General features: G+C 41.0%; 2 protein-coding genes across 6 annotated transcripts in view; one reads left to right on the plus strand and one right to left on the minus strand.

Annotated features, from left to right (window-relative positions):
- The window catches only part of PPARGC1A (PPARG coactivator 1 alpha), a 686,617-nt gene that overhangs the window by 607,585 nt on the left and 52,544 nt on the right, over positions 1-26,488 (minus strand). The window lies entirely within an intron of this gene.
- On the plus strand, positions 21,014-22,004 carry LOC112624746 (histone H3.3-like). Its single transcript, XM_025385689.1, has one exon. The coding sequence runs from the start codon at positions 21,053-21,055 to the stop codon at positions 21,461-21,463; it is 411 nt and encodes a 136-aa protein (XP_025241474.1). The 5' UTR covers positions 21,014-21,052; the 3' UTR covers positions 21,464-22,004.

Below are 26,488 nucleotides of genomic sequence, written 5' to 3' on the forward strand. Positions count from 1 at the left end.
GATTAATCCAAACTGATTTTTAATGAGAGCTAATTATCATTTGTAACTAATATTATCAGTGGTAATACAGTTAGTAAAATAGTTTTTCCTCTTTTCCTTATTATACCCAAAGAATCACAGTGCCCACAGGTCGTAGGCTATCATCACCACATCACTGTATTGATGCTTACTTAAATAATATAGTATATGAGGACTGATCACTGACGAATAAGTTGGGGTCCATATGGTTGGATTCATTTGGGTTGGTCAATGTACAACCCCGGATGCAAGCTCCATGAGATTTTCTGTTCCAAGGCTCTTCCTGGACATTAATAAGTCTGTAAATGTGAATCGTTCTGAAGACAAAATGTGGAATTATCTATCTCCATGCTACTGTGGAAATAGGAAGCTGTTCTTCCAATTGACAGAGCAGCATCTCTTTAATTTGTGGATGACTATACCAGGTGTTTTCAAGCTAGGACATGATCTGAGCCTCAGTTCAACCCAGGGGGTTAAGACAGGCATTGCTGTTCCAACTCATGGAAGCCAAAGTTGAGGTTCAGGGAGGACACAGTGGAGCTTGTCCAATGTCACACCATTGAAAGTGGCAGGGCCTGAAAAGGAAGCTCAAGTACGGCTCCAAATGTGGTACTCACCTTGCCCCTCCATACTTCCACATGATTAAAAAACAGTATTTTTTAAAAAATAATTACACTATTTTTCTCTCCACTTGCATTCTACCTTCTCATTTTTCGTTGGTAACTCACTCTTGATCAGTCTTCCAAGCCTTCACACTGGCCTTCAACCTCTTGCTCACCTCCTTCTAGTGTTCTGAAGATGCAACAAGTGTCCGAGAGACTCAACCTGTCACTGATCCCACATCTCCTGGGGCAGAGCCGGGCAGACATTGGGTCCTTGGTCATCAGGGTGCCAGGGACAGTGCTGTTCTCAGGTAGAGCCACAAGGGAGCAACGTGATTCAGTATGCAGCCACCCTGCTCCAGAGCAGGTGTGCAGTCCAAACTCTTGCAGCAGGTGCAGGACGATGGAGGCGGCTCAGAGGCAGCAGTGTGTCAAGGAATATGGTAGTTCAGTGTGTGACTCACACATGCTCATTCTAGATTTGCTTCTGCAGCTGACGAGCTGGGGAGTGCTAGGCAAGTTGCTTCCCCCAGTCTCTAAGAGAAGCTCTCTAAGAGTTGTTGACTCGTAACCTTTATAGTCCAGCACTAAAGTACTCCCATAGCATCCTTCCTGTGGGTGACCTGCCTAGGCAGATCAAATGCCACAACATTCACAAAATGCTCACAACTGAAAGAATGCCGACATGGCTCTCTGTGGAGCGTCCTCTGACAGATAGATGGTATCATCAAAATCTTCTCCAGCTAAAGAAGAATTCCTATTTTAGGATGTCTCCTATTTTTTTTCTTCTGAGACCTGAGCAAGCAGGATTCAGAGAACCCTAGCAATCAGTTTAGGGGGCAAAGAGCACCACATTGCTCCCCACAGCTCACACTTTGAACACACAGCATCTAACCCTTTCCCTGGGACCCCTTCTCCATTCCCTTTCTGCTTTTTTGATTCCTTCATAAAAAGATCCTCTAATTTCTGCAACTAAAACACTAAAGAAGTCTATAGACTCAAACATAGAACTTGCACAAATACTGGTCCCTTTCGGTGTGATGAGGAGAGCTTTTCATCACTCTCCAGTTACAAAATGGTACTCTCATGCATCCTCTATTCCAAGACTCTCAGAAACACAATTTTTCTGCTTTACAATTAACATGATAAAGTGTCAATAACTTACAATTAAGTGATCAGCAAACAATTAAGAAAAATAACTAAGCCAAATTGACTCCATGGACATGAGACGTGAATCAAAAGTTCACAAAAGATAAAAAATAAATGGCTAATAAATTATAGAATAAAATTTCAACACACACTAGTAATCAAAGAAGAGTAAATTAAAATATGATGCAATTGTAAATGACTGACAATATTGTAGAACTTATTATACCCAGCGTTGATAAGAGTGACATAAACGAGGCCGCTGAGTCTACTGGAACTGGCACAATTTTCCTGAAAACAATGTGGCAGAATACATTAAAAGTCCTATGTTTGCACTGAGATGCAAACATGAGGAGGAGGATTTATAATGTACTATGATCCTCCAACATCTACTCTCCCCTTCCTCTTTAGGAATAAATCCCCAATTTTTTAACTGAGTAAATGGCCATTTATAATAAAGATTACATGTTCTAGTCTCTCTTATACCTAGCTGTGGCTTTGTAAATGTGTTCTATCCTAAGGAATGTAAGTGGGAATGATGGGGGCAAATTCCAGGTGATATCCTCAAAAAGAGACATACTTTCTTCCCCCTCTTGCTCACTCTTTCCTTCTTGCTGGAATGGATGACTAGAGCTCCAGCAGCCATCTTGGTTGTTGAGGTGGTTTTAGAATGAAAGTCAGATGTGGTGGAGCAACAAAGTGGAAAGATCTGCACCTACAACCTCCAAACTTTTTTAATTTAGAAGACAAACTTCTATTTTGTTTGAGTCACAGTAATTTGAAGTTTTACTTGCAGCCAAATCGAACTGCAGACAACATAAGTACTAATAGCAAATATAGTGCAAAATATTTAACTTAAAAGAGCGAGATGCAAAACAGTGTATAAAATGCTACTACATGTATAAAAAGAGGAAAACTAAAAGGCTATATGGTAACTAGGTCTATACTGACTCAGGCCTCCTTGTGTTCACACCCTTATATAGTCTCTTCCTACACTGAATAAATATGAGCTTGCCATGTGTCTCATCTAAACCAGTAAACTCTGAAGAAAGTGACACTGTGCCAATTCCTAGCCTAAGCCTTAACAAGACCTAGCTGCTTCTGTCAAGATGTTCTTTGCAGAATTGTTTGTAACAGCAAATAAATAAATCCAACTTTATGAGAACATTTACATTGTGGAATTTCTTTATTAATATGTATAGCACAATGATGGGAAATGATTATTATATAGAAAAAAAGATAGCATATAAGATTATATTCATATGGAAGACTATGTCTAACCTGTAAAGCAGATCTATATAATACACAGAAAAGGTCTTTAATTATATATAACAGAATAGATTATATATAATAGAATAGATACTATATAGCATATAAAATTATACTCATATGAAAGATTAACCTGTAAAGCAGATCTATAAAATACACAGAAAAATACTTATATATAACAGAATAGATTACATTAAAAAATTAACATTTCTGACCTCTGAGTGAGAGAATAATAGTTAATTTATGGTGACTCCATTATTCTTTTCAAATTTCTTACAAAGAGAATGTTTTACTTTCAATTTTTAAAATTCTATTTTTATTTCTAGATGTTATATTTGGTCTTTTTTTTAAATCTTACTGGTTTTTCTGATGTATTTTTGATACATACATTATTTGGGATTAGTTTATTGTTTTATTCATGTTTTCAGTTCTCTTCCTTCATTGAACATTCTAAATTTATTTTCCATGTCCTATTTTCTGTACCATCACAAGTCCAGGTACTTGCAGGTCTCATTCTGCTATTTGTTGTTTCCCTTGACTCTTAAATACAAGATGACTACATTCTTCATGTATCTGTAATCCTGGATTGTAAGATCTCATGAGGCTAATCCAAAACTGTGGCATGCCAGAGGGCCTGGGGTTAAAGTGCATTTCTCCAGGGGTTAAAGTGCATTTCTCCACATTTTCTAGACATTCTGAGCACCCCAATCCAGGACCTCTAAAATCAATATATCTACTAGATCTCTCAGGCAGTAGAATTTCAACCTCCCAAGCCAAATGAGGGCAGGGCTGTTGTGAAAATATTGGGAAGGAGACATTTTCCCCACCCAGAGCTAAAGCTAAGATAATTCTCTTGGCCAACAGGAGGATTTATTTTCACTAATCTACTTTTTATAGAGAATGTAGCCCTGTAAGGGTCCCAGCTGTGTTTCAGGATTTCAACTTCCCACATTGCAACGGCCCAAAGCCTGGTTTCCAGTCCCCAATCAAAGCACAAGAATCCAACGGTGTTCTCAGCAAATGCTCTCAGAGCAGACCCTCAGCTTTTGCTTCCCACCAAACTTCCACCTTCCTGTTTGTTTTCAGTCCCTGGAAATTTCACTCACTTTTTTTACCGATATCATGAAAATATGTTAGTCATATTTTATCTAGCATTCTTAGGTCCTTTGAGCAAGGTCATTTACCAGAATACCTGGGCAACCCACTATATAGCCACAGTTGGAAATTTAGGCTGATGTTACTTTTATAATGAGAAAAATATATATATTAAGTACAAATGAACCTATCCCTACACAATGGGAGAAATTTCACCTATTAACTGTTCCAAAAATTTCTCTGACAGGTTGCGTTTTCCATAACTAAAAATTACTCAGCACCGAGAGGCAGCTCCAGGAAAAACCTTGCGCCTCACTGGGACTGAAATTAACTAATTTATCACCACAGCAAAAGGACATTATGTGTAAGTCAGGAACTTCCACAGGTAAGCAGAGAAAGTGAGATGTGGGAATAAGATCCAGGGGTCAGAACGTTGTAGGTTTTCATTACATATTTATATTAACAAAATACAAACACTCATTTCCACCAGACAATATTTTGGAAATGGGTACCAGTAGAGTGCCAATATTTTGATGTTCATCATATCCTATTATCTGAAGCATATGAACATTTACACCAAAAGAATCTCTTTTTTTGTTTGTTTTTCTTGAGACAGTCTCACTCTGTCACCCAGGCTGGAGTGCAGTGGCACGATCTTGGCTCACTGCAACCTCTGCCTACCGGGTTCAAGCAATTCTCCTGCCTCAGCCTCCTGAGCAGCTGGGATTACAGGCACACACTACCACGCCCGGCTAATTTTTGTATTTTTAGTGGAGTTGGGGTTTCACCATGTTGGCCAGTCTCGAGTGATCCACCTGATCTCAAGTAATCCACCCCCTCTCAGCCTCCCAAAGTGCTAGAATTACAGGTGTGAGCCACCATGCCTGGCAGAGGAATCTCTTTAAATATTCTATGGAGTAATTTTTAAGTATTCAAAGAGCTGAGATACACTTGTGATGGTTAATACCAAATGTCAACTTGATTGAATTGAGGTATACAAAGTATTAGTTCTCGGTGTGTCTGGATGGGTGTTGCCAAAAGAGATTAACATTTGAGTCAGTGGGTGGGGAAGGCAGACCCACCCTTAATCTGGTGGGCACAATCTAATCAGCTTCCAGCACATATAAAGCAAGCAGAAAAATGTGAAAAGGAGAGAGACAGGCCTAGCCTCCCAGCCTACATCTTTCTCCCGTGCTGGATGCATCCTGCCCTCAAACATTGAACTCCAGGTTATTCAGTTTTGGGACTCAGACTGGCTCTCCTTGCTCCTCAGCTTACAGAAAGCCTATTGTGGGATCTTATAATTGTCTAAGTTAATACTTAATAAACTCCCATATACTCTGTGTGCGTGTGTGTGTGTGTGTGTGTGTGTATAATTAGTTCTGTCCCTCTAAGAGAACCCTGACTAATACAACACTCCTCTCCCCTTTCCTGTGTTGTAACTATTGCCAGCAATGACATTGACACACTTGCTTTAATCTGTAGGTGTCTAATTTGCAGAAACCTTCATTTTATGTTCTAATGTGAGAATTTAATGAGCGGGCCCAGGCAAAGCGCTTAGCACCTAGCTCATCGTAAGACTGTCAGGATGATGGTGGGGAGGACGATGAAAATGGTGATGAAGATAGTGATGATTTTTAAAAGCACCTGTGTAAAATGTGAGGCAGATATGCCAAGTGACTGAAACTAAAATCAATGAAGGACAAATGGAGCATTCTTTGTTTTAAACATAAAGCTCCAAAGAGGCAGGATTCAACATTGTTTACTTATATCTGGAACATATGAACCTGTATCAGGTCTAAGTAGGTACCTTAAATATACCTTATATTTTCAAAAAATATTAGTATTGTCACGAGAGTATGACAGTAATTATTGTGATGGTTCCACTCACAAACATTAGGTTTCAAACTTCCATTATGGGGCCAATGAACATGTATGCCCATGAATCCAAGGTCCATGAAGAATTCTCCACACTTCATGTTCTAGGGTTCTGCTTGCTTACGGCTCCAGAGAGAAAGAACCATACCCACCTTCAGAGCTGAGGATGATGGTTAATGTTTACTGAGCATGTACTATGTGCCAAGTTTGATGCTCACTGTTTTTCCCGCTTATCTCATCCAATCCTCACAAAAACCTTTTAAGGTAGATTCTTAATATCCCATCCTATTGGGGAAACAGCATGGCAGAGTCGTTAAAAGCACAGATAGAATTGCAGCTGTCATTTGCCTTGAGCCAAGCTACATATTCACTCTATGCCTCAATTTCCTCGTCTACAAATAGGTATGACAATAGAAGCTAACTCAAGGCTGATGAGAAGTGAGTGGGTTGGTACATGTGAAGTGTCTGGAACATAGAAATATTAGTAAATATATAAGTCTTGGCTATTATTTACTTTACAGATGAAGAAACTGGGGTTTAAAGAATACAAATTACTTAGCTTGTAAGAAGCAGTGCTGGGACTCAAACCCGGGCACACTGGCTTCAGACTCTTGACATAAACAGGGAAATGGAAATACAGCACCCTCTCCATGGCTGCTCTGAAGCTTCCTCTGCACACGTAAGTGCTCTCACCCAACCCCAGTCAAGGGAAGGGCTGCTGAATAGAACTCTATTTGGTTGAAGTGGCAGCAGAATACAGGAAAGGCCTGGCCTTCTGGCCTGGTTGACTCCATCTTACCCCACTCGGTGACCTGCCTCAGCACAGCACGGTTGCAGAATGGCGGACGTGGACCAATGGCTGAGAGGTGGAGAGAGATACTTCTCAAGGCTCTTGGACTGTGCAGCGGCTGCTACAGCTGTCTCCCCAGCCACAGGAAAGGACCGCCAAGCCAGAAGGGGGAGCTGTTGTGTCTTCCCCAACCAACATGGGCACTGAGAGCCCAAAGGGCAACAACAGCCGCCATTTAACAAACACTTCCATTGGCCAGGTGGCGCTGGCACATTACAGGAACGTCTTAATCGGACACCCATGACAATCCGATGAGGCAAGGGTTTGTCACCATGTGACAATTCAATATGAGAATTAGTGAGGTCGGGTACATTGAACAAGGACAGATAATTAAACACCAGAGCCAGAGCTCAGCCCAGAGCTGGGTCATAATTTGTCCTAAGACAGTACACACCAGAGATGAGGACTGAAACAAAACCACAGATGTAGCAACAATGAGCTTCCTTTCCCCAGAGGCCTAGTGGACAGAGCCCACCAGCCAAACACCTGGGAGACAGAGGTTCCAAATCTGAGTTGGCTCCTCACTCTGCTCTGTACTCACCGAGCACCTTGAGGCTGACCATAAATAGCAAGCATCATTTACTGAGGATCTACTGTGTGCTCAGCTCTATTCCTGGTGCTAGACTGTATGTCCCACTTGGGCAGGAACAGCATCTGTCTCATTTGCTATTGTATCCCCAGAGCCTAGTATGATACCAGGCTCTCATTAGGGGCTCAATGAATACTTGGAGAATTAATGAATGAACAAGTGAAAATATTCGCTTTGATCCTTACAACCGCGGTAAAGTAAAATTTGAATCCTCTGTATGTAGGAAAAGAAATTAAGTTCAGAGCAGCCACATCCCCTGTTCAAGGTCACACAGTTAATGAGAGCTACAGCGGGATTCAAACCCAGCCTATTTGGCTCCCAAATCCTACTCTTTCCTCTGTATTTCTCTTCCTCAAAAGGACACAATGCCACTCTCCCATCTCCCACGGCTATCATGAAGATGAAATGAGATAAGGTGAATGAATGGGTTTTGTAATCACTGTATTTGGAAAGGTTGGTAACTGATTTTTAACACAAAATCAAAGCCTAAAGTCAAAACAGCACAACTTCAGTAGAATGTTAAGCACTGAGAAGAAATAGGAGTATTTGGGGCCAAGAAGGTTTTCCCTAGCTTTGAAATCAAATCACACTGCGTACTCGCAGCCACCTTCTCAGGATGTGGGTGAGGAACAGAATCCCCAGATTTAGAATTGCAGAATTGCAGAATTATGCAAAGGCCACCCAGAACAGCATTCCACCCAGTGCGGCACCCTGGACAGATTGCCACCTCATCTCTGATTGAACAGAAATGTGACAGCATAAGACCAGAAAGAGATACCAGAAATGTAGGTCTCAAAACAAAATACCCGCTGGATACAATCACTTCCCCAGAAGATCTCTTTGGCTCATGTTGTTTTTCCATTCCTGGGTGATCTGTCTAACCTGTAACTTCCATGGTTAAATCAAATGATTTAATGAAGCTTCCGCAGTAAATCAGAATTTAGCAACACTTTGTATCTAAGGAATTTTTAAAACTATGATCATCTCTCTCTCTCTCTTTCTTATAATAGTCTTATCCTCATTTTCCTAATAAGAACAATCTAGATACAGCACAAAAATGTGCCCACAAAATCAGGAAATCAAGGTTCAAATGCAAAAGTGAAGGGTAGGTAGAATTCTGCCTTCAAACTCTTAATCCCTTTAAAAGGTGACTGAGGCCAGGTGAGGTCGCTCACACCTGTAATCCCAGCACTCTGGGAGGCTAAGGTGGGTGGATCATGAGGTCAGGAGATCAAGACCATCCTGGCTAACATGGTGAAACTCCATCTCTACTAAAAATAAAACAAATTAGCCGGGCATGGTGGCACACACCTGTAATCCCAGCTACTCAGGAGGCTGAGGCAGGAGAGTTGCTTGAACCTGGGAGGCAGAGGTTGCAGTGAGCCAAGATCGTGCCACTGCACTCAAGCCTGGATGATCGAATGAGACTCCATCTCAAAAAAATAAATAAATAAAAATAATAAATAAATAAATAAATAAATAAAACAAAAGTTCACTGAAAACAGATCAGAAAACAGAAAGCAATTAAAGGAAATAGTCACAAAAGCCTTTTTAAAAACACAAGCAGAGTATCAGCGTATAGTGGCTAATAAAGTAAAAATCTTTAGTGAGTCTTCAAATCCTGACTCATCAGGATTGGGAACTCACAAGGGACAATCTTGCCAACTTCTTTTTAAAAGACGATAAACGAAGGCATGGAAAAACCAAAAGATATATATTAAAAACAGTGCAAGAATGCTGTCCCCAGTATAAGGTACTAACATCCTTATTCTCTCTCAGCAGAGGGGGCAACTCAAGGCCTTCTGGGTCCAAAGTTGGCAAACTAAATGAGTGACTTGTCAGGCATTAGGGCCTGGCAAGTGGTGGTCACTGGCCACTCAGTCTTACCTAGATAGAATACAGGCTCAATGTTGCCAGATTTTATGTTTTTCAAGAGAAGCCAAAAGTCTTTTTCTTTGGCAGAGTTGGGATTGAGGAAGGAAGACCTTCTTATTTTTAAATATTGTCAAATTCAAGCAACTTTAGACTGCCAGTTTGTGACTGCAGCTTTTTCCCTCCTGAGTAATATCATAGTACTGCACAACAAGCCCAAACAAGACTCTGAAGACCTGGGTTCCAGTTCTGAATCCTTCAATGATCACTTATGCACACTTTCAAAAGGTCAGTTACACTTCCCTGGGCTTCAGTTTCCTCATCTGCATAATGGACCTAATGATGCCTGCCTGATTAATTTCATACAATTTTTGCATGAATCAAGTAAAATAAGTTATTCAAAAACAAGGGCTTTATGTCCCCAGGGATGAAAAATAAAATAGTCAATCAAAATAAAATAGAAATTAAAAGTTTGTTGAACTGAAAAGCACTTTGAAAATGGTCAACCATGTATTAAATGCAAAATGTCACACAAACTGCTAGTCCTCAAAATCTTTCTAAGTTGTATGAAAAGGTGGTATTTTTCTTAAGAAAAGAAAAAGTATTTCCCCCCCAAAAAAGTTTTTCCAACAAAAGTAATTGACAGTATCTGTTTAGTAACTTGAGAGAGAGAGAGAGGAGCGAGCGCTTTTATGCAAATTTGATTTCCCTATAATAATCTAGAGCTATTCTGCTAGAAGGAATTATCTCCGCAGGCTGGCAGCTGTGGTAGGCAGTGAATTAAAAATGGCTCTGTATATGGGAAAATCTGTTCTATAATCAGTGCTATTCTTGGAGAGGACATCAATCTAGCGCAACTCCCATGGTGCTCCACGCCTGTGAATGACATACAAGCATGAGGTAGAAACTCCCATTACATCACGGCTGGGGATTCTGTCCTGCCTGAGACATTGAACTGCTATCCCAAGGTGAGAATGGTCCCTATGGTAGCCTCCAACCAGTCAGTATGGCCGATCCCCTTAAGTTAGGAAAGAAGACATTAGAGGACAAAAAAAATCTTCCAACAATGATTTATTCAACTCAACTCGAACTGCCCAGTCTTAGGGTTATTATGAGGCTTCTACATGTTTTCTTCGCTCTTCCCTTTCTTTTTTCTTCCTTATTCCATTTCTGTCTTCCTCCTTTCCTTTCTTCTTTCCCTCCTTCCTTCCCTCCTTCTTTCCTTCTTCCTCCCCACTCTCACTTCTCTCTTTCCCTTTCTTCATGTCTTCCTTTTCCTCCCTGCTATCCTGATACAGAATCTAAGGTTCAATTCCTAAGTCACAAGGCGCCAGGCAAAGAAATGCTACACAAGGGTTCTTTGTCCATGGGAAAGGCACATGCTACAGAAAAGTATTTTAAGAAGCCAGCAATGACTGCCGTGCTGCACGTAAAATGTCATCACGTTCTTAATGAGGCAATTGTTTGGTCAGTAAAAATACTCTCGCCCTGAATGGTTAGTATGTTGAAGTTAACTTGGACACTGCATGTGGCAGCCACAGCCACCTCCCCATAAGAGGTTAGTCTGCATGTAAATAAAGCCATCACCTACCCCCAAGTGAATCCTATCTCCTTCATTGGACATGGAATTTTCCTGGGAACCTGTGTCCCTGTGCTTCCAGTGAGGTGTCCTTCTTCTTTCCTTAAGTCAAATGCACCATTATGGTGTCTGTTTGGAGTACTGGATATCAAATTAAACTGTGTGAGTGTGTCTGCATATCTCTGTCTGTGTAAAGGGATTTGGACTTATGCTGATTTAAGTCACTCAGCGTCTTTTAAAATAACTAAACGTCGATGCTAGAAATGCCAAGAAATTGCATTTTCGGAATTGGAACTAAGTCATCTCTACCTTACAAACATTGTTAAGAAATGGCCTTTGTCCAATGTGCCATGTCCTAGAGACCCACAGAGCTGGGCATACACACGCCCACAGTGGAAGGCCAAGGTCTCCAAAATGTTGAGTCTTCTACTGAGGTTAGAGCTAGCTCTATCCAGCTCCAGCAGTGTGGGCATATCTGCATGAAAAGGCAGAGAATAACTTCATGAGACTGACAAGCAGTGAATCTGTTTGAGACCACATTGAGTCTGGACATCCAGCACCAAGATGGCTTGAAATAGCTCTCTGAGAGGCCAGAAATGCTGTCTTTCAAACATGTTCCCTGGAGAAAGGGAATTGTTCCTGCCACCAGGGCCCCTCAGGGACCAGTATCCTCTCACTGCTCATTCTCAGGCAGGAATCTTTCTCTGTGCTCTTCTTGGGTTCTGTTCTTTTGAGCCTTGTCTTTTTCAGTTATGGTGAGCATAGATACATACCAGGCACCACCAGACATGCACGTATTTCTTGAACCACCTCCACTCTCTCTTTGAAGTTCTGGAGGCCTCCAAAGTCTTCACGAAAGGCACAAAAGCTGCCTACATTATCACTTTGGTAGGAAAGCAAAACAGGGTGGCACTGCAGGGTTAATTTAAAAGACAGCTGCATCCATTTTGCTCATTACTCTTCATGTATAAACTGCAAATTGCATTTGAAAATATTTTCTTTAAAATAAAATTGTCATTTCTGAGCCTCCTGCAGGCACCCAGTGTCTGGGTAAAACAAGTAGCACTAACATGAAATGAGGGCGACATCCCTGCCTCCTTTACAGAGGTAGCAGGCCACACCCTGCTGACCCCACTACACAATGAATAATGCAATGAGTGGGAGAATGTTCTGGTAACATCAATCATTCTCCAACATTGGGAAGCTGGGGCAGAATTTGTCGCACAAGCATCTGCATTCTCCCAGATCCAGTCCAGTGACATCAATTTTAAGAGGAGGCAACTAAACGTGTGACTGCCTCATTTCACCCTCCCATTGACCTTGCTCTCTTTAGCTCGGACCTAAGTTGGTTTTCCCCAGGAATCCAGGAAACGAGAACTAATCCCTTTTGGAAATGAGAATTAAACAGAAGGCATCCGCTGTTTGAATGTTGGACCTACGGGGTCTGAGCCTCAGTCTCTTCTTCTATAAAATAGGGATAATTGTAGTACTTCTTTTATTGGGTTGTTATGAAAAATAAATCCATTAATTCATGTAAAGTATCTGAAATGCTGCCTGGCACATAGTTAGCACACAGTAAATGCAGATACAGATATATAAATATAGACCCATTCCAAACTTATTTCCTGATCCTGCAAAATGGGAGACAGCTACTTAAAAGCTTCTATTTAAAAGGTTTGATTGGAGTAAGCAGCTCTGGATTCAACACTTGAACCCACAAATCAATTTTAACGTCACCAAAGAGAGACAAACTGATTTTGTACTTCCTAGTGTGATGCAATCAGACATATACACCACCACCCACGAAGTGTTTCTGCAAAAATCTTGGACCTGAATTTGAGTAAGCTTCTGGATCCAACAGCTTACAAGAGGAAGATAAAAGGGACCAAAGAACATTATGGATACAGCAGCAAAATCCAGGCCATGGAAAGTTCAACAAGACAAACTACTCTGCTGCTTCAACACATAGATTTCAAACAAAGAAGAAAAAAAAAAAGACAGGGGATATCTTAGAATAAAAGAAAACACAAAAGGCATATCCATCAAATGCCACATGTAGATTTTCATTTTGATACTGCTTTGAAAAAAAATCTATAAAATAGCAACAGTTCAAATTGGGTCAGTTCAAACACTAATTGGATATTGTGATAGCAAAGAATTGTTCTTAAATTTTTTTGCTGCTCCTCCCATTGAGGGGGGAATCTGATTCCCCTCCATTGGATCTGAGGTGACCTTAGTGACTTGTTTCTCTACAACCTCTGAGTCTACGCCATGAGAACCTTGCAGCTTCTACACAAGTGTCTTGGAACTCTTGCTCCTAGAATATTTCTTCTTGGGACCCAGCAGCCATGTTGGGGGAAGCCCAAAAGCATGGAAAGGCCATCTGTGGGAACTAAAGAGCTGACACCTCCACCTGAGTCCCCAGCTGACAGTCATCCCAGTAAGCCACTCTGGAGATCCAGACCATTGGTATCTTTAGATGACGCCAGCCCCAGCTAAAATCTGATTATAGTCACATTACAGACCCCAGATGAAAACCGCCCTGCCGAGCCCAGCCAGCCCACAGAACCGTGAAACATAACAATAAACTACTGTTTTAAGCCATTAAGTTTGGAGGCAATTTGTTATGCAGCAAAAGGTAATCAGAAAACTTTCCCTTAAAGATGTGTTCTTAAAGATTTATAGAAGAAATGATATGATAGTTGGGATATTCAAATTAATCCAGTTGAGGAGGAGGGTAGAGTTAAAACAAGCTTGCGCATGTGCTGCTAAGGCTAACTAACACTGGGAAGTTGGATCATAGAAAGTCATTATATTCTTCTCTACAGTTTTGAATATTTTTTAAATGTTTTATAATAAAAAGTTGGCTTTTTTAAGATCTCTGGATTTGTCAAGACAAAGTTTGAAGACTACAGAGAAAATAATACTAGCTGTTAGGCCAGTCTACGTGGTAGGCGTCGCAGATGTTATTTCAATGTGCAGCGTTAATCATTCATTATTACCTGTCCAACCTCAGCATGTCCATCTTTAAGAAGACAGTAAATGGAGTTGAAAGAACCTGCAGTCAAGAGTAAAATTCAAATCCCAGCTCTGCCTTCTTCTAGTTGGGGCTCCTGTGGCACATTCTTCAACATCTCTGGGTTTCACTGCTTTATGTGCAAATAAATTTTTTCCTGATGAAGTTGCCCAATTCCTAAATACTTAAAGGGCAACTGTACACCAGAAAGTGCCACAAAATTACAGATATTAGTGTTGCAAGCTGCAATGAAAAAGAAATTATTTACTCTTAAGGCCCTGACAATATTATATCACTATAGATCATCTACCTACCAGTGTAAATGATGTTAAATTTCTGTTCTTTTCTCACATAACATTCAGGAGCTGGACAGATGCTTCTTCACCAGGGAGGATGTGCTGGGGTGGCCTCACTAAACTATAAGACAAGTAGGGTGTGCACGGCTCATTTTTGGGGTGTGGGGCATCTTGAGAAGATATGTGCTCACCACCCAGGTCATCAAAAATGGGGTTTTACATGACTGCATGTGATTGTTAATCCCAAGAGAGTGTATGTTTGGACCAGAAAACCATGTGTGCTCCAACGGGAGGTCAACCAACCTGCCCTTTGCTGTGGTCAACTCCACAAAGGGGACAGCAGAATGTGCATCTATTGTGGGATAACTGATAATTCTCCCAAACAGCAACCAAAAAGGTTAGCAAGCCATTAACTTCACTAATAAATTAATCCACTCAAATGTGTACTGCTATATCAAGAACTATAATTCTATGTACAGCTCTATGTAGTGAGTTTGGAAAAAGCCAAGTATCTGTAACTGAAGCAGATTCCTCCATTAACTTGTCTTTACATTTCAATGGTCTGTTACTATTGAAAAATTTGTGAAAAAAATTAATAAAATAATCTAATTTAAGAAGTCAGCTTACATTCACACATTTGCCAATGGCTCATAGTTTTGTAATAAAATATAACAACATACAAGGTAACATCAAATAACAATAGAACAAATATATATATACACACACACATACACATATGTGTATAGATACACATACACATATTTTCCTACATATACAAATATATATATACACAAATGGAAAAATAGAATACAAAAAGTTTTGTATGTGTTCATCTTTTCTATGGCATTAATTGAAATGCCTTAGGCTAGCATTTCCCAAAGAGTGCCCACAGACTCCTGCCCCCACCGACTAATTTTAATAATTTATATTTATTAATGGTCATGATGGTTAATACTGAGCATCAACTTGATTGGATTGAAGGATGCAAAGTATTGTTCCTGGATGTGTCTGTTATGGTGTTGCCAAAGGAGATTAACATTTGAATCAGTGGCCAGGGAGAGGCAGATCCACCCTCCATCTGGGTGGGCACAATCTAAATCAGTTGCCAGCACAGCTAGTATAAAGCAGGCAGAAGAACACAGAAGAACTAGACTTGCTGAGTCTTCCGGCCTCCATCTTTCTCCTGTGCTGGATGCTTCCTGCCCTTGAACATCAGACTCCAAGTTCTTCAGCTTTTGGACTTTTGGACTTACACCAGTGGTTCACCAGGGGCTCTCAGGCCTTTGGCCACAGACTGATGGCTGCACTGTCGGCTTTCCTACTTTTGAGGTTTCGGGACTCTGATCCACCACTGGCTTCCTTGCTCCTCACCTTGCAGACTGCCTATTATGGGACTTCATCTTGTAATTGTGTGAGTCACCCCTCCTTAATAAACTCCCTCTCATATATACATCTATCCTGAAGTCATGAATATGTTTGGGAAATGTTAGGTTAAACAACCTTAATGAGGTTTTTGCATTTGGTGGCAGCTGTTTTTAATGACAGGTCTTCTCAGAAACGTTAATGTGCACATTGTGAATCTCCAAGAGGCCTACCCAGAAATGATTTACTCAAGAGCTCTTCCTCCAGACGCTTCTTCCTCAGGACACCCCAGGAGGAAGAAGAGAAGCCGACTGTCCTGGGTGACTAACATTTGGATAGCAGCTTCCCATTTACTCAGTGCTTTACAATTAACTCATAAGCTCTGCAACACTGCTGTGAGTTCAGTTGAGCAGGTATCACTAACATTATTTTTCAATAGGTCTTATAATTTTACAGAGGTTTTAGGGTCACAGCAAAATAGAGTGGCAAGTACAGAGAAATCTCATATACCCTCTGCCCTCACACAGGTGCAGCCTGCTCCACTGTCAACATCCCAGGCCAATGTGGTGCATTTGTTACAATCTGTGAACCTACATTGACACATCATCACCCAAAATCCATAGTTCACATTAGGGTTCACGGTTGCTATTACACATTCTTTGGGTTTTGACAAATGCTTAAGGACATGCAACCACCACTGTAGTATCATACGGAATCGTTTCTCTGCTTTAAAAATCCTGTGTTCCATCTCTTCATGTCTCCCTCCCCAGTAACCCCTAGCAACCTCTGATCTTTTTAGTGTCTCCATCATGTTGCCTCTTCCAGAATGTCATATAGTTGGAATCACAGAGCACGCACGCAGCCTTTTTACAGGGGCTTCTTTTGCTTAGTTACATGCATTTAAGTTTCCTCCATGTCTTTTCATGCTTGATAGCTCATTTGTTTTTAGCACTGAATAATATTCCACTGCCTGGATATATCACAGTTTATCCATTTACCTACTAAGGACATCTTGGTTGCTTCCAAGTTTTGACAATAGTGAATAAAGCTGCTATAAATATCCATATGCACATTTCTGTGTGGACATAAGTTTTCATCTCCATTTGGGTAAACATCAAGGAGCGTGATTGCTGGATCATATGTTAAGAGTATGTTTAGTTTGGTAGGACACTGCCAAACCATCTTCCAAAGTGGCTGTACCATTTTGCATTCCCACCAGCAATGAATGAAAGTTCCTGTTGCTCTACATCCTTGCCAGCATTTGGTATTGTCATTTAATCTGATTTTTAAAATGAAGAAACAGTCCAGCCTTCAAGCAAAATGACTGGAACCAAGGTTTTCTAACTGCAATCAGTATGCTCCTTCCATTTCCCCAGGGCAGAGATCAGCAAACTCCCACCCAGAGGTCAAATCTCACCGGCCGCCCATTGTTCCACAGCCAGTTAACCACACTGTTCATATTTTTTAATGGTTGGGGAAGAAAAAGAAGAAGAAGAAATTTAATAATGTGAAAATTACATGGAATTCAAATTCCACTGTTGGTAAATAAAGTTTTTTTTGTTTGTTTTGTTTGAGATGGAGTCTTGCTTTTGTTGCCCAGGCTGGAGTGCAATGGCACAATCTCCACTCACTGCAACCTCCACCTCCCGGGTTCAAGCAATTCTCCTGCCTCAGCCTCCCGAGTAGCTGGGATTACAGGTGCCCGCCATCATGCCCGGCTAATTTTTTGTATTTTTAGTAGAGACGGGGTTTCACTATGTTGCCCAGGCTGGTCTCGAACCCCTGGCCTCGTGATCCACCCACCTCGGCCACCCAAAGTGCTGGGATTACAAAGCGTGAGCCACCGCGCCCAGCTGGTACAGTTTTATGGGTACACAGCCACACCCACTGTTTACCCATTGTCTATGGCTGCTTTTTTGCTGTGCCAGTTGGGTTGAGTGGTTGCCACTAGAACAGTACAGCCTGTAAAGCCTAAAATATTTACTATCTGGCACTTTTCAGAAATAGGTTGCCAACCCTGCACAGAAGAATCAGACCCGATTAGAAGTATCCTCTCAATGAAGAAAATCCTAGGCTTCATAATGGTTTTTCAACAAACGGGTGAGAAAGTATATTCAAAGGCAGTTTCCTTGTGTGGCCCTCCTCCCCATAGAATTCTCTTTCTTGCTTTCCCAGACATCGTAGCACTGTATAGGCAGTGATGCTACACGTAGAAAGTATTGAATTTTGACTCCGCCAACAGTAAAGAGCACTGTCGCTAAGATTTAGACTGTTTTCCCCTTCAAGGGAGCTGAGCAGCCTCCTGCCTGGCTTCATTTTTTTTGCCTTAAGGTTTGTTTATACTCAGCAGGAGGAAAGGTAAGGAGATAAAAGCAAAGCAGAATGAATAAAGGAAGACAAGACTACAGCAAAACAGGAGAAGGCAAGATTAGAGGAGCAAGCCCCAGGGAAGAAAGTTTACACGTTAGCAACTGAGTGGATGGAAAGGGAGATTACACCAGAACACAGTGGCCAGAAGGAACAATCCCAGAGACAAAATTGCCACAGGCAAAGGTTATTTCAATGCACAAATCTCTCAAAGTGTGGATCAAGTCGCCGAAATAATTAATTTAATTCTGGCTATTAGCTTCTTTAGCCGGCTGGGATCCCCACTGGTATTTTAACCCAGATCCTTGTGGGGGGTAGGGATCAGTTAGGACAGGGGCCATGGGAAACAGGAAGACCGTTTGAGTCTGCAATTCCTTCTTTCCACTGCTGACTTCCCAGCTGGAGAGGAGAGGAGGAAGATCTCTTGCCCAACGTCAGCCTGAGAAGACCCCTGATATTTTATGCTCTTGAAAGGCAGAAAAGATGACCTTTTCTCAGCATCCCCCAAAGTAACTTATGAATGATAATGAGAGGCCAATCACTGAATGCTTGCTATATGCCAGGCCCCAGATTAGATCCTTTCCATATGTTAAATGTCTTTAATCCTTATAACAACCCCTTGAGTCAAGAAATACTACCGGGATTTTGAAAACGAGATTTTGAGAAGTCAAATGACAAGGCTGGTAAAAAGCAGAGGTGAGATTCGAGCCCAGGGTGGTCGTTGTCCAAAGCCTACACTTTAAAACCACCATGAGACACTGTCTCCCAGTGAACATTTGTTAATTATCATAAAGCACTAAATTAATCAAACACAAGCTACAGGATCCAAACTGGGTTCCTTCCAGCCATCACATGTACTTATTTGTGCTAAATTGTGATGATATTATTTATAAACACAGCTTTGAAACATTGCAGATTACAAAGTGATTTCGTGTACATTTATTTCATTTAATTTTGCTCAAAAGCCTGGGTACATTTGGCTTTTGGGTAGAATTAAATGAGAATGAAATGAAAAGGAATAGTAGGTGCCTAACCAATATCTTTTATTCTCTTCTTTTTTCTCCTTCCAGAGAAGTAGCAGTAGAAAATTATGTGTCCAGCCATCTGATAGATAAGGGCAAAGGATGAACTATAATTAGGGTCATTGTACCTCTAGGTTCACCTGGGATAAGCCTGGTTTATGCCCCTTTGACTCTCAAGAGCCCCATTTAGATGATAAATTATATGGTCACCCTAGTTCAGTGGTCCTCAGTCTTGACTATCCAATAGGATCGCCTGCGGTCATTTAAAAATACTGAATCCTGACCCCAACCATAGACATTCAGATTTAATTTGTTTGCAGTGAGGCCCAAGTATAGGTACTTTTTTAAAGCCCCCTTGTGTGTCAAATATACAGCTGTTGCTGAGAAGCACAGTGTACCAACTCTAAGCCAAAGTTGTTAGATACAACTTCTGGAAAATTTGTTTTAAAACTGCTTGAAGGGAGATGATTCAGGAGGAATCATTCAGGGTGGCCTTGCACCCTTCCCCCTTCTTGCTGGAATGCTGACATGATGGCTGGAGCACAAGCAGCCATATTGGTCTATGAGGCTGGCCTTGAAGATGAAAACCATGGCTGGATATGGTGGCTCATGCCTGTAATGCCAACACTTTGGGAGGCCGAGGCAGGTGGACCACTTGAGGCCAGGAGCGCAAGACCAGCCTGGTCAACATGGTGAAACCCCGCCTCTACTAAAAACAGAAAAATTAGCCGGGTGCAGTGGCGGGTGCCTGTAATCCCAGCTACTTGGGAAGCTGAGGCATGAGAATCACTTGAACTCAGGAGGCAGAGTTTGCAGTGAGCCAGGGTCGCACCACTGCACTCCAGCCTAGGTGACAGAGTGAGATTGTGTCAAAAAAAAAAAAGAAAGAAAGAAAGAAAAGAAAACCACACACTAAAGGGCAAAACAAAGAGGAGCTGGGGTCATCAACAGTTGTGGAGCTAGGGACTATCTCCAGACTTTATTTATAAGAAAGAAAAATAAATCATTCTATTTTCAAACCACCATATCAAATGTCTATTACCAATAGCCAAACAGCAACTCTTAAGTAACATAGTAGGCAACGCTGTGTTACAAATGAGAGAACTTATATACCAGTTTATAAGTAGCAGAGGCCAAAGGTTTTGATCCTAGTCTTCTGACCTTTTTTCTAGAGGGGATGGGGCAGAGTATATTTTAAGGACAAAGAAAAGGGTCCCCACTTACAAAAGCAGTCCTTTCCAGCCAACTCTACCGACCTTCTGAGCAGTTATTTCTGAATCCCATTTGTATGTGTTGCCAGAACACTGAGAAACAAGAGGGTTTGATAAGTAATGGCAATTACGAATACATATAAAGTTTGTTTTGCTTTAAGAACAGAAAGTTCTGCCTGTAATCCCAGCACTTTGGGAGGCCGAGGCGGGTGGATCACAAGGTCAGGAGATCGAGACTATCCTGGCTAACATGGTGAAACCCCGTCTCTACTAAAAATACAACAAACTAGCCGGGCGCGGTAGCGGGCGCCTGTAGTCCCAGCTACTTGGGAGGCTGAGGCGGGAGAATGGCGTGAACCCGGGGGGCGGAGCTTGCAGTGAGCCGAGATCGCGCTACTGCACTCCAGCCTGGGAGCCACAGTGAGACTCCGTCTCAAAAAAAAAAAAAAAAAAAAAAAAAAAAAAGAACAGAAAGTTCTTAAATACATATTCAAAGATGTTCATTGTAATTTTGCTGTACACTCAAATATACTGTATAACTTACAAATTTGCGTAAAATTTTTAAAATCAAATTATTTATTCACATAGTTTTTGGAGAATGTGGTATGGGGATAATGCTTATATTAAGGGTGAGGAGTGAGACTGCAGGGATCTGAGAAAGATACAAGTTCCTACCGATGAGGAGATTAAAATGTACAGTGAGACATAAAACACGTACATGAATAGCTACAATGGATGTTTTCTACTGCCAGCAAGGGGTCGTGATTAATTTTTTTTTAAATTACCTTGGGCGGCCGTCGCTTTCTAACGCCAGCGCCGCCTCTCGCTCGCCGAGCTCCAGCCAAAGGAGAAGGGGGGTAAGTAAGGAGGTCTCTGCACCATGGCTCGTACAAAGCAGACTGCCCGCAAATCGACCGGTGGTAAAGCACCCAGGAAGCAACTGGCTACAAAAGCCGCTCGCAAGAGTGTGCCCTCTACTGGAGGGGTGAAGAAACCTCATCGTTACAGGCCTGGTACTGTGGCACTCCGTGAAATTAGACGTTATCAGAAGTCCACTGAACTTCTGATTCGCAAACTTCCCTTCCAGCGTCTGGTGCGAGAAATTGCTCAGGACTTTAAAACAGATCTACGCTTCCAGAGCGCAGCTATTGGTGCTTTGCAGGAGGCAAGTGAGGCCTATCTGGTTGGCCTTTTTGAAGACACCAACCTGTGTGCTATCCATGCCAAACGTGTAACAATTATGCCAAAAGACATCCAGCTAGCACGCCGCATACGTGGAGAACGTGCTTAAGAATCCACTATGATGGGAAACATTTCATTCTCAAAAAAAAAAAAAAAAAAAAAAAAATTCTCTTCTTCCTGTTATTGGTAGTTCTGAACGTTAGATATTTTTTTTCCATGGGGTCAAAAGGTACCTAAGTATATGATTGCGAGTGGAAAAATAGGGGACAGAAATCAGGTATTGGCAGTTTTTCCATTTTCATTTGTGTGTGAATTTTTAATATAAATGCAGAGGCGTAAAGCATTAATGCAAGTTAAAATGTTTCAGTGAACAAGTTTCAGCGGTTCAACTTTATAATAATTATAAATAAACCTGTTAAATTTTTCTGGACAATGCCAGCATTTGGATTTTTTTAAAACAAGTAAATTTCTTATTGACGGCAACTAAATGGTGTTTGCAGCATTTTTATCATACAGTAGATTCCATCCATTCACTATACTTTTCTAACTGAGTTGTCCTACATGCAAGTACATGTTTTTAATGTTGTCTGTCTTCTGTGCTGTTCCTGTAAGTTTGCTATTAAAATACATTAAACTATAAAAAAAAAAAATTACCTTGGGTTTAAGGAATCAGAAAAGGCTTCATGGAAGAGGTGGTAATCGTGTTTTAAGATCTTAAAACACAGATGGGTACACGCACTTCAGGCCCAGGAAGTGATCCAAGAAAGGCTCAGAGCCAGTTACACGGCAAGTGTGTTAAAGAAGTTTCAAGAAGTCCAGACACACAGAAGCACAATGTCTTATGCTAGAGAATGAGGGTAGATGGGACTAAGAAGGTAGCTTAAGGTCGAATTACAAAGACTCTTGAAGGCCAGGCTAACAGCTTTGGAATCTATTTAGTATTCAGTGTAGATCAGAGCAGTGACCTCAAAAGATAAATTTGCCAAGCGTGTGCAAAATGAATTTGCCAGGGAAAAAGGAGAGGCACGGGACCATGTGAGAGGCTACTGCAATAGTCCAGGCAAGAGGTCAGGAGTGCCAGAATTAGGGCATAGGCAGTGGGAATGGGAGAGAAGGGCTGAGGGCCAGAGACAAAGACCTGACTGCACTTGGCAAGATGTGTGAGACTAGGCGAAGGGATCAGGTGACTCAAGACTCTGGCTCTGGGAATGAGAGGCTTTAATTAGAAGTCCTGGGCCCAGGAATGCAAATATCTAACAGTTGATAGGAAGCATGGAACTGGCCCATGGGAGAGGCATCAGGATTGAAGTTTCAGATTTGGGAGTGATGTGTCTGGAAGTGGTAGATGAAGCCATTACAAATAGGGAAACATGGCTGGGCACAATGGCTCACGCCTGTAATCCCAGCACTCTGGGAAGCTGAGGCAGATGGATCACCTGAGGTGAGGAATTTGAGACCAGCCTGGCCAACATGGCCAAACCCTGTCTCTACTAAAAATACAAAAATTAGCCAGATGTGGTGGTGTGCAGTTGTAATCCCAGCTACTCGGGAGGCTGAGGCAAGAGACTCGCTTAAACCAGGAGGCAGAGGTTGCAGTGAGCCAAGACCACATCATTGCATTCCAGCCTGGGCAACACAGCGAGACTCCGTCTCAAAAAAAAAAAAAAAAAAAAAGAATAAAATAAGGAAAGAGTGGAAAAAGGAGAAATTTGGGGATAGGAACTCAAGTAACAGTGACAATTGGCAGGAAAGCAAGGAGGGGTGGAAGAGAGCTAGGGAGGAAGTGGAAGAAGAAAGGAAGATCAGAGAAGCAGGGAGGAAATGGAATGTAAAGTTACAGATGAAAAGGAAGAAAACAGTTTAAAGAAGGAGTTCTATTAACAGTATTAAAGCAGTAAAATCACCTTATCCGGTTTGTTTTTCTTAAACCTGACTTTTCTTTTGTAGGGGTAACTCAGTTCTGTTGAGGAACGACTCCCAGCACATGCCAAGAATCCCTTCCCTTCCCTGGGAAGAAATGGCCACAGCCACCAGATAGGTTCTGTGACCTCACTGATGGAGCAGAAAAAGAGTCATCAGTGATTTAAGAGCCCTGAAATCTGGTCCAAGTTCTGCCTAGCAAGTAAATTTCATAACCTCTCTGAGTGTATGTAAATTCCCCTATAAAACAATGGGTCAAGATTAATTGCACAAAGATACGTATTCAAGGATGCTTGCTTTATTATAGCAAAAGTCTGGAAACAACCCGAATGTCCAGCAACAAGGAATTGTGGTTAAATAAACTGATATGTTCATCTAGCAGGTCACTTTGCAGCCATTAAAAGTTACAATGTAGAAATAATTTGTCAACACATAAAGATGTATACATTATACTGAGTTCAGAAGCAAATTATAAAACATAATCTTTTTTATAACATATATGCATAGAAAAATTATAGATGATATAAATTTCTAAAAGGAAATGATGAATGGTTTCATATGTCATTTTGCTCATCTGTACCTTCTAATTTTTTTTGAATAAAAATTACAGGTAAAAGTTCAAAAACATACTTTTTAAAGTGAAATGACTTCTATATGGCTATGATACTAACCCTCCACCATCAGACTATTTATTTTGTTTTTTTCTGTAAGAATATTTATTATATATACATAAAAATAATAGGAATATTATTCATTATATGTAATTTTAATTAATAAAAAATTGTGTGGGTATTTGTGAACTTGGAGCTGCCTTAAAACCCCTTAAATCTACAGTGAGAAAACCTGAACTCAGCAAGTACAGCCACCACGGGAAGCTTCCTTAACTCCAGAGTTCCAGCTTCTTTGTTTTGTAAAATTCAATGATATTCCCCACCCCAGAGAACTTGGCATCTGAGGCTAAGTGAACTGAAATAAAGTGTATTCCAGTTCTTCTAAGCAGCAGAGGGCCATCCACATCTAAAGCTGTTATTACATTCGCTACATCAAGGGTTAACTACTGTTCTAATTAAACACCATGGAATCTTCCAGCTCTCTGGCATTTATCTATCGGTAGAACAAATGTACACTGAAGTCCTACATGAGCCAGCCAAGCACTGTGGCAGGTCCTGGAGATGCAATGAGAAGCAACACAGACATTCTCTTTGCCTTTATGTTCCATTATCAAGCCATTTTCTAAACACCGAGACACAGGTGTTAGACTCTAACAGACCTAATTCTAATTAGAGCTTTTAAAGGTGTTAGAACCCAGGCCAGGTATGCACCTAGCTATGCTGCCATTTATTTATGTGCCAAATAGTTTGATCATACCCATTTCATAGATCTATTCTAAAGATTTAAGTGCTTATACAAAAATGCCTGGAACATAGCAGGACCTCTACAAACATAGCTATTACCATTTTCATTATGAATCCCATTGTATGCTGATTTAATCACCAACATACCCTCTGCACATTTCTCTTCAAGTCACTCGACAGCAAATTTAATTTCACCAGGCACAACTCAATTTCAGTCAATTCCTCATCTCTCACTATTTAGGAAATATTTTTGCTAATCATCTGCCAGAATTCTTGTTATTTTCAGAGCAACTTGTGTAGCTGCTATTCCATTTTCACTCTTTGACACTCTTAGTGGATTCTTTGTTGGTTTCTTTTCTTCTTTGGGACAATAGTAAGGTGTCTAGGTTTCAAATACTTAGCTTCTATTCAAAAAGGAAAAACAACAACAAAAAAAATACTTTTGGACAATGATTTTTTCCTTAGTGGTTAAAAACAGAGGGAAAAGAAGCAGAAGAGGAGGCTGGCACAAAGAGAGATGCTATGACACTTACCATCTTCCAGAATTTTGGTCGTCTCTACTGAGAACATTTCCAGCAGAGGAACACCAAAGAAAAAGGCACACAGGTCAGGACGCCATCTGTTGCTCAGTTGGAACAGACCATTCTGCTCAGAAACCACACAAGTGTGATATTGCCCTTCACTTCCCACTCCCTGACCAACACAATTCTTAACAAACCTTCAAGTATGTGTGTGTGTGTGTGTGTGTGTCTTATGCAACAACACAAACCCAGGAAACATCACACCCTAAACGAATAATCCCCTTCCCTTTAGCAGCATCCTAGATACATGAAGTATGCAATAAAATCCAAAGAACCCCACAATCCCGAAAAACACAGAGATGAAAAGGCTGCCCTCGCCCAATTTCAGCCTTGGAGAATTTACCTTAATGCCACAGCCGAACTATGTAACTGTGACCACACTTCCTTATGGCTGCAGTGCCACCTAGCGGCCAGGTGAGCTAGGGGAGCACTCATTCTCAGTCTGAAAAAGCAACTTTTATCTGCTGACTCTTCAATTGTTTCCAGAGAGAAACAGAAGTGGCTGGTGCACATGATGGCCAGAATTAGGAATCATCAGGGTTCTATCACATTCAAACTATTTCCTGATTATAATCACATCCAAATCACCCAGAAGAGACAAAAGAGGATAGAAAAATTCCTGCCAACTTTAGGTTTTCATGTCCAAATGCATCCTCATACAAACTCACAAACTAGCACAAATATTGAGTCTAAATCCAGGCAACCTTCTGTCTTTTAAAGTCTTCAAGGCATGCAATTATATAGATTAGATTATTTTCAAACAAAAAGGAAAGTGAAAAATGGGCTCTAAAGAGCCTGTAATGAGATTCCTCTTTTCTCTTTTCCATAAACAGATCTGTCAGTTGCTGACATTTCTGATGCCATCAGACACTTATAACTGGACTGCAACTGTATCCTGCATAGAACAATCAAAAACACATAAGCACCTTGTACAGATGACAGCTTAAATAATGTAATTTGTTTGAGACTTAACGTGGGTATACACAGCCTAATTCAGTTCATTTTAAACCCAAATTATTCTGGTTAATAGCCTGGTAAATCTCAAAACAGAAAGTGTGCACCGCTGCTAAGTATTCCATATTAAAAATAGTTTGTGATGGGATGTGCTTTTTTTAATTAAAAGTTTAATGTACATTAACATTTTTAGATGAAAAACTGACAATCCGAGAACAGTTCTAAATTCTCCTTTGATTATTTTTCCAGCGCACTGAAGGCATGATATAGCTACATAAATAGGCTAACACTCTGGTTCTTTGAAAGATTAGTGTCTGTCCAATC

The sequence above is a fragment of the Theropithecus gelada genome, chromosome 5 (assembly GCF_003255815.1).
Source record: "Theropithecus gelada isolate Dixy chromosome 5, Tgel_1.0, whole genome shotgun sequence".
Lineage (NCBI taxonomy): Eukaryota > Metazoa > Chordata > Mammalia > Primates > Cercopithecidae > Theropithecus > Theropithecus gelada.

Excerpts from the sequence above, each read along its gene's own strand:
- LOC112624746 (XM_025385689.1), top strand. The coding sequence starts at position 21,053 with ATGGCTCGTACAAAGCAGACTGCCCGCAAATCGACCGGTGGTAAAGCA.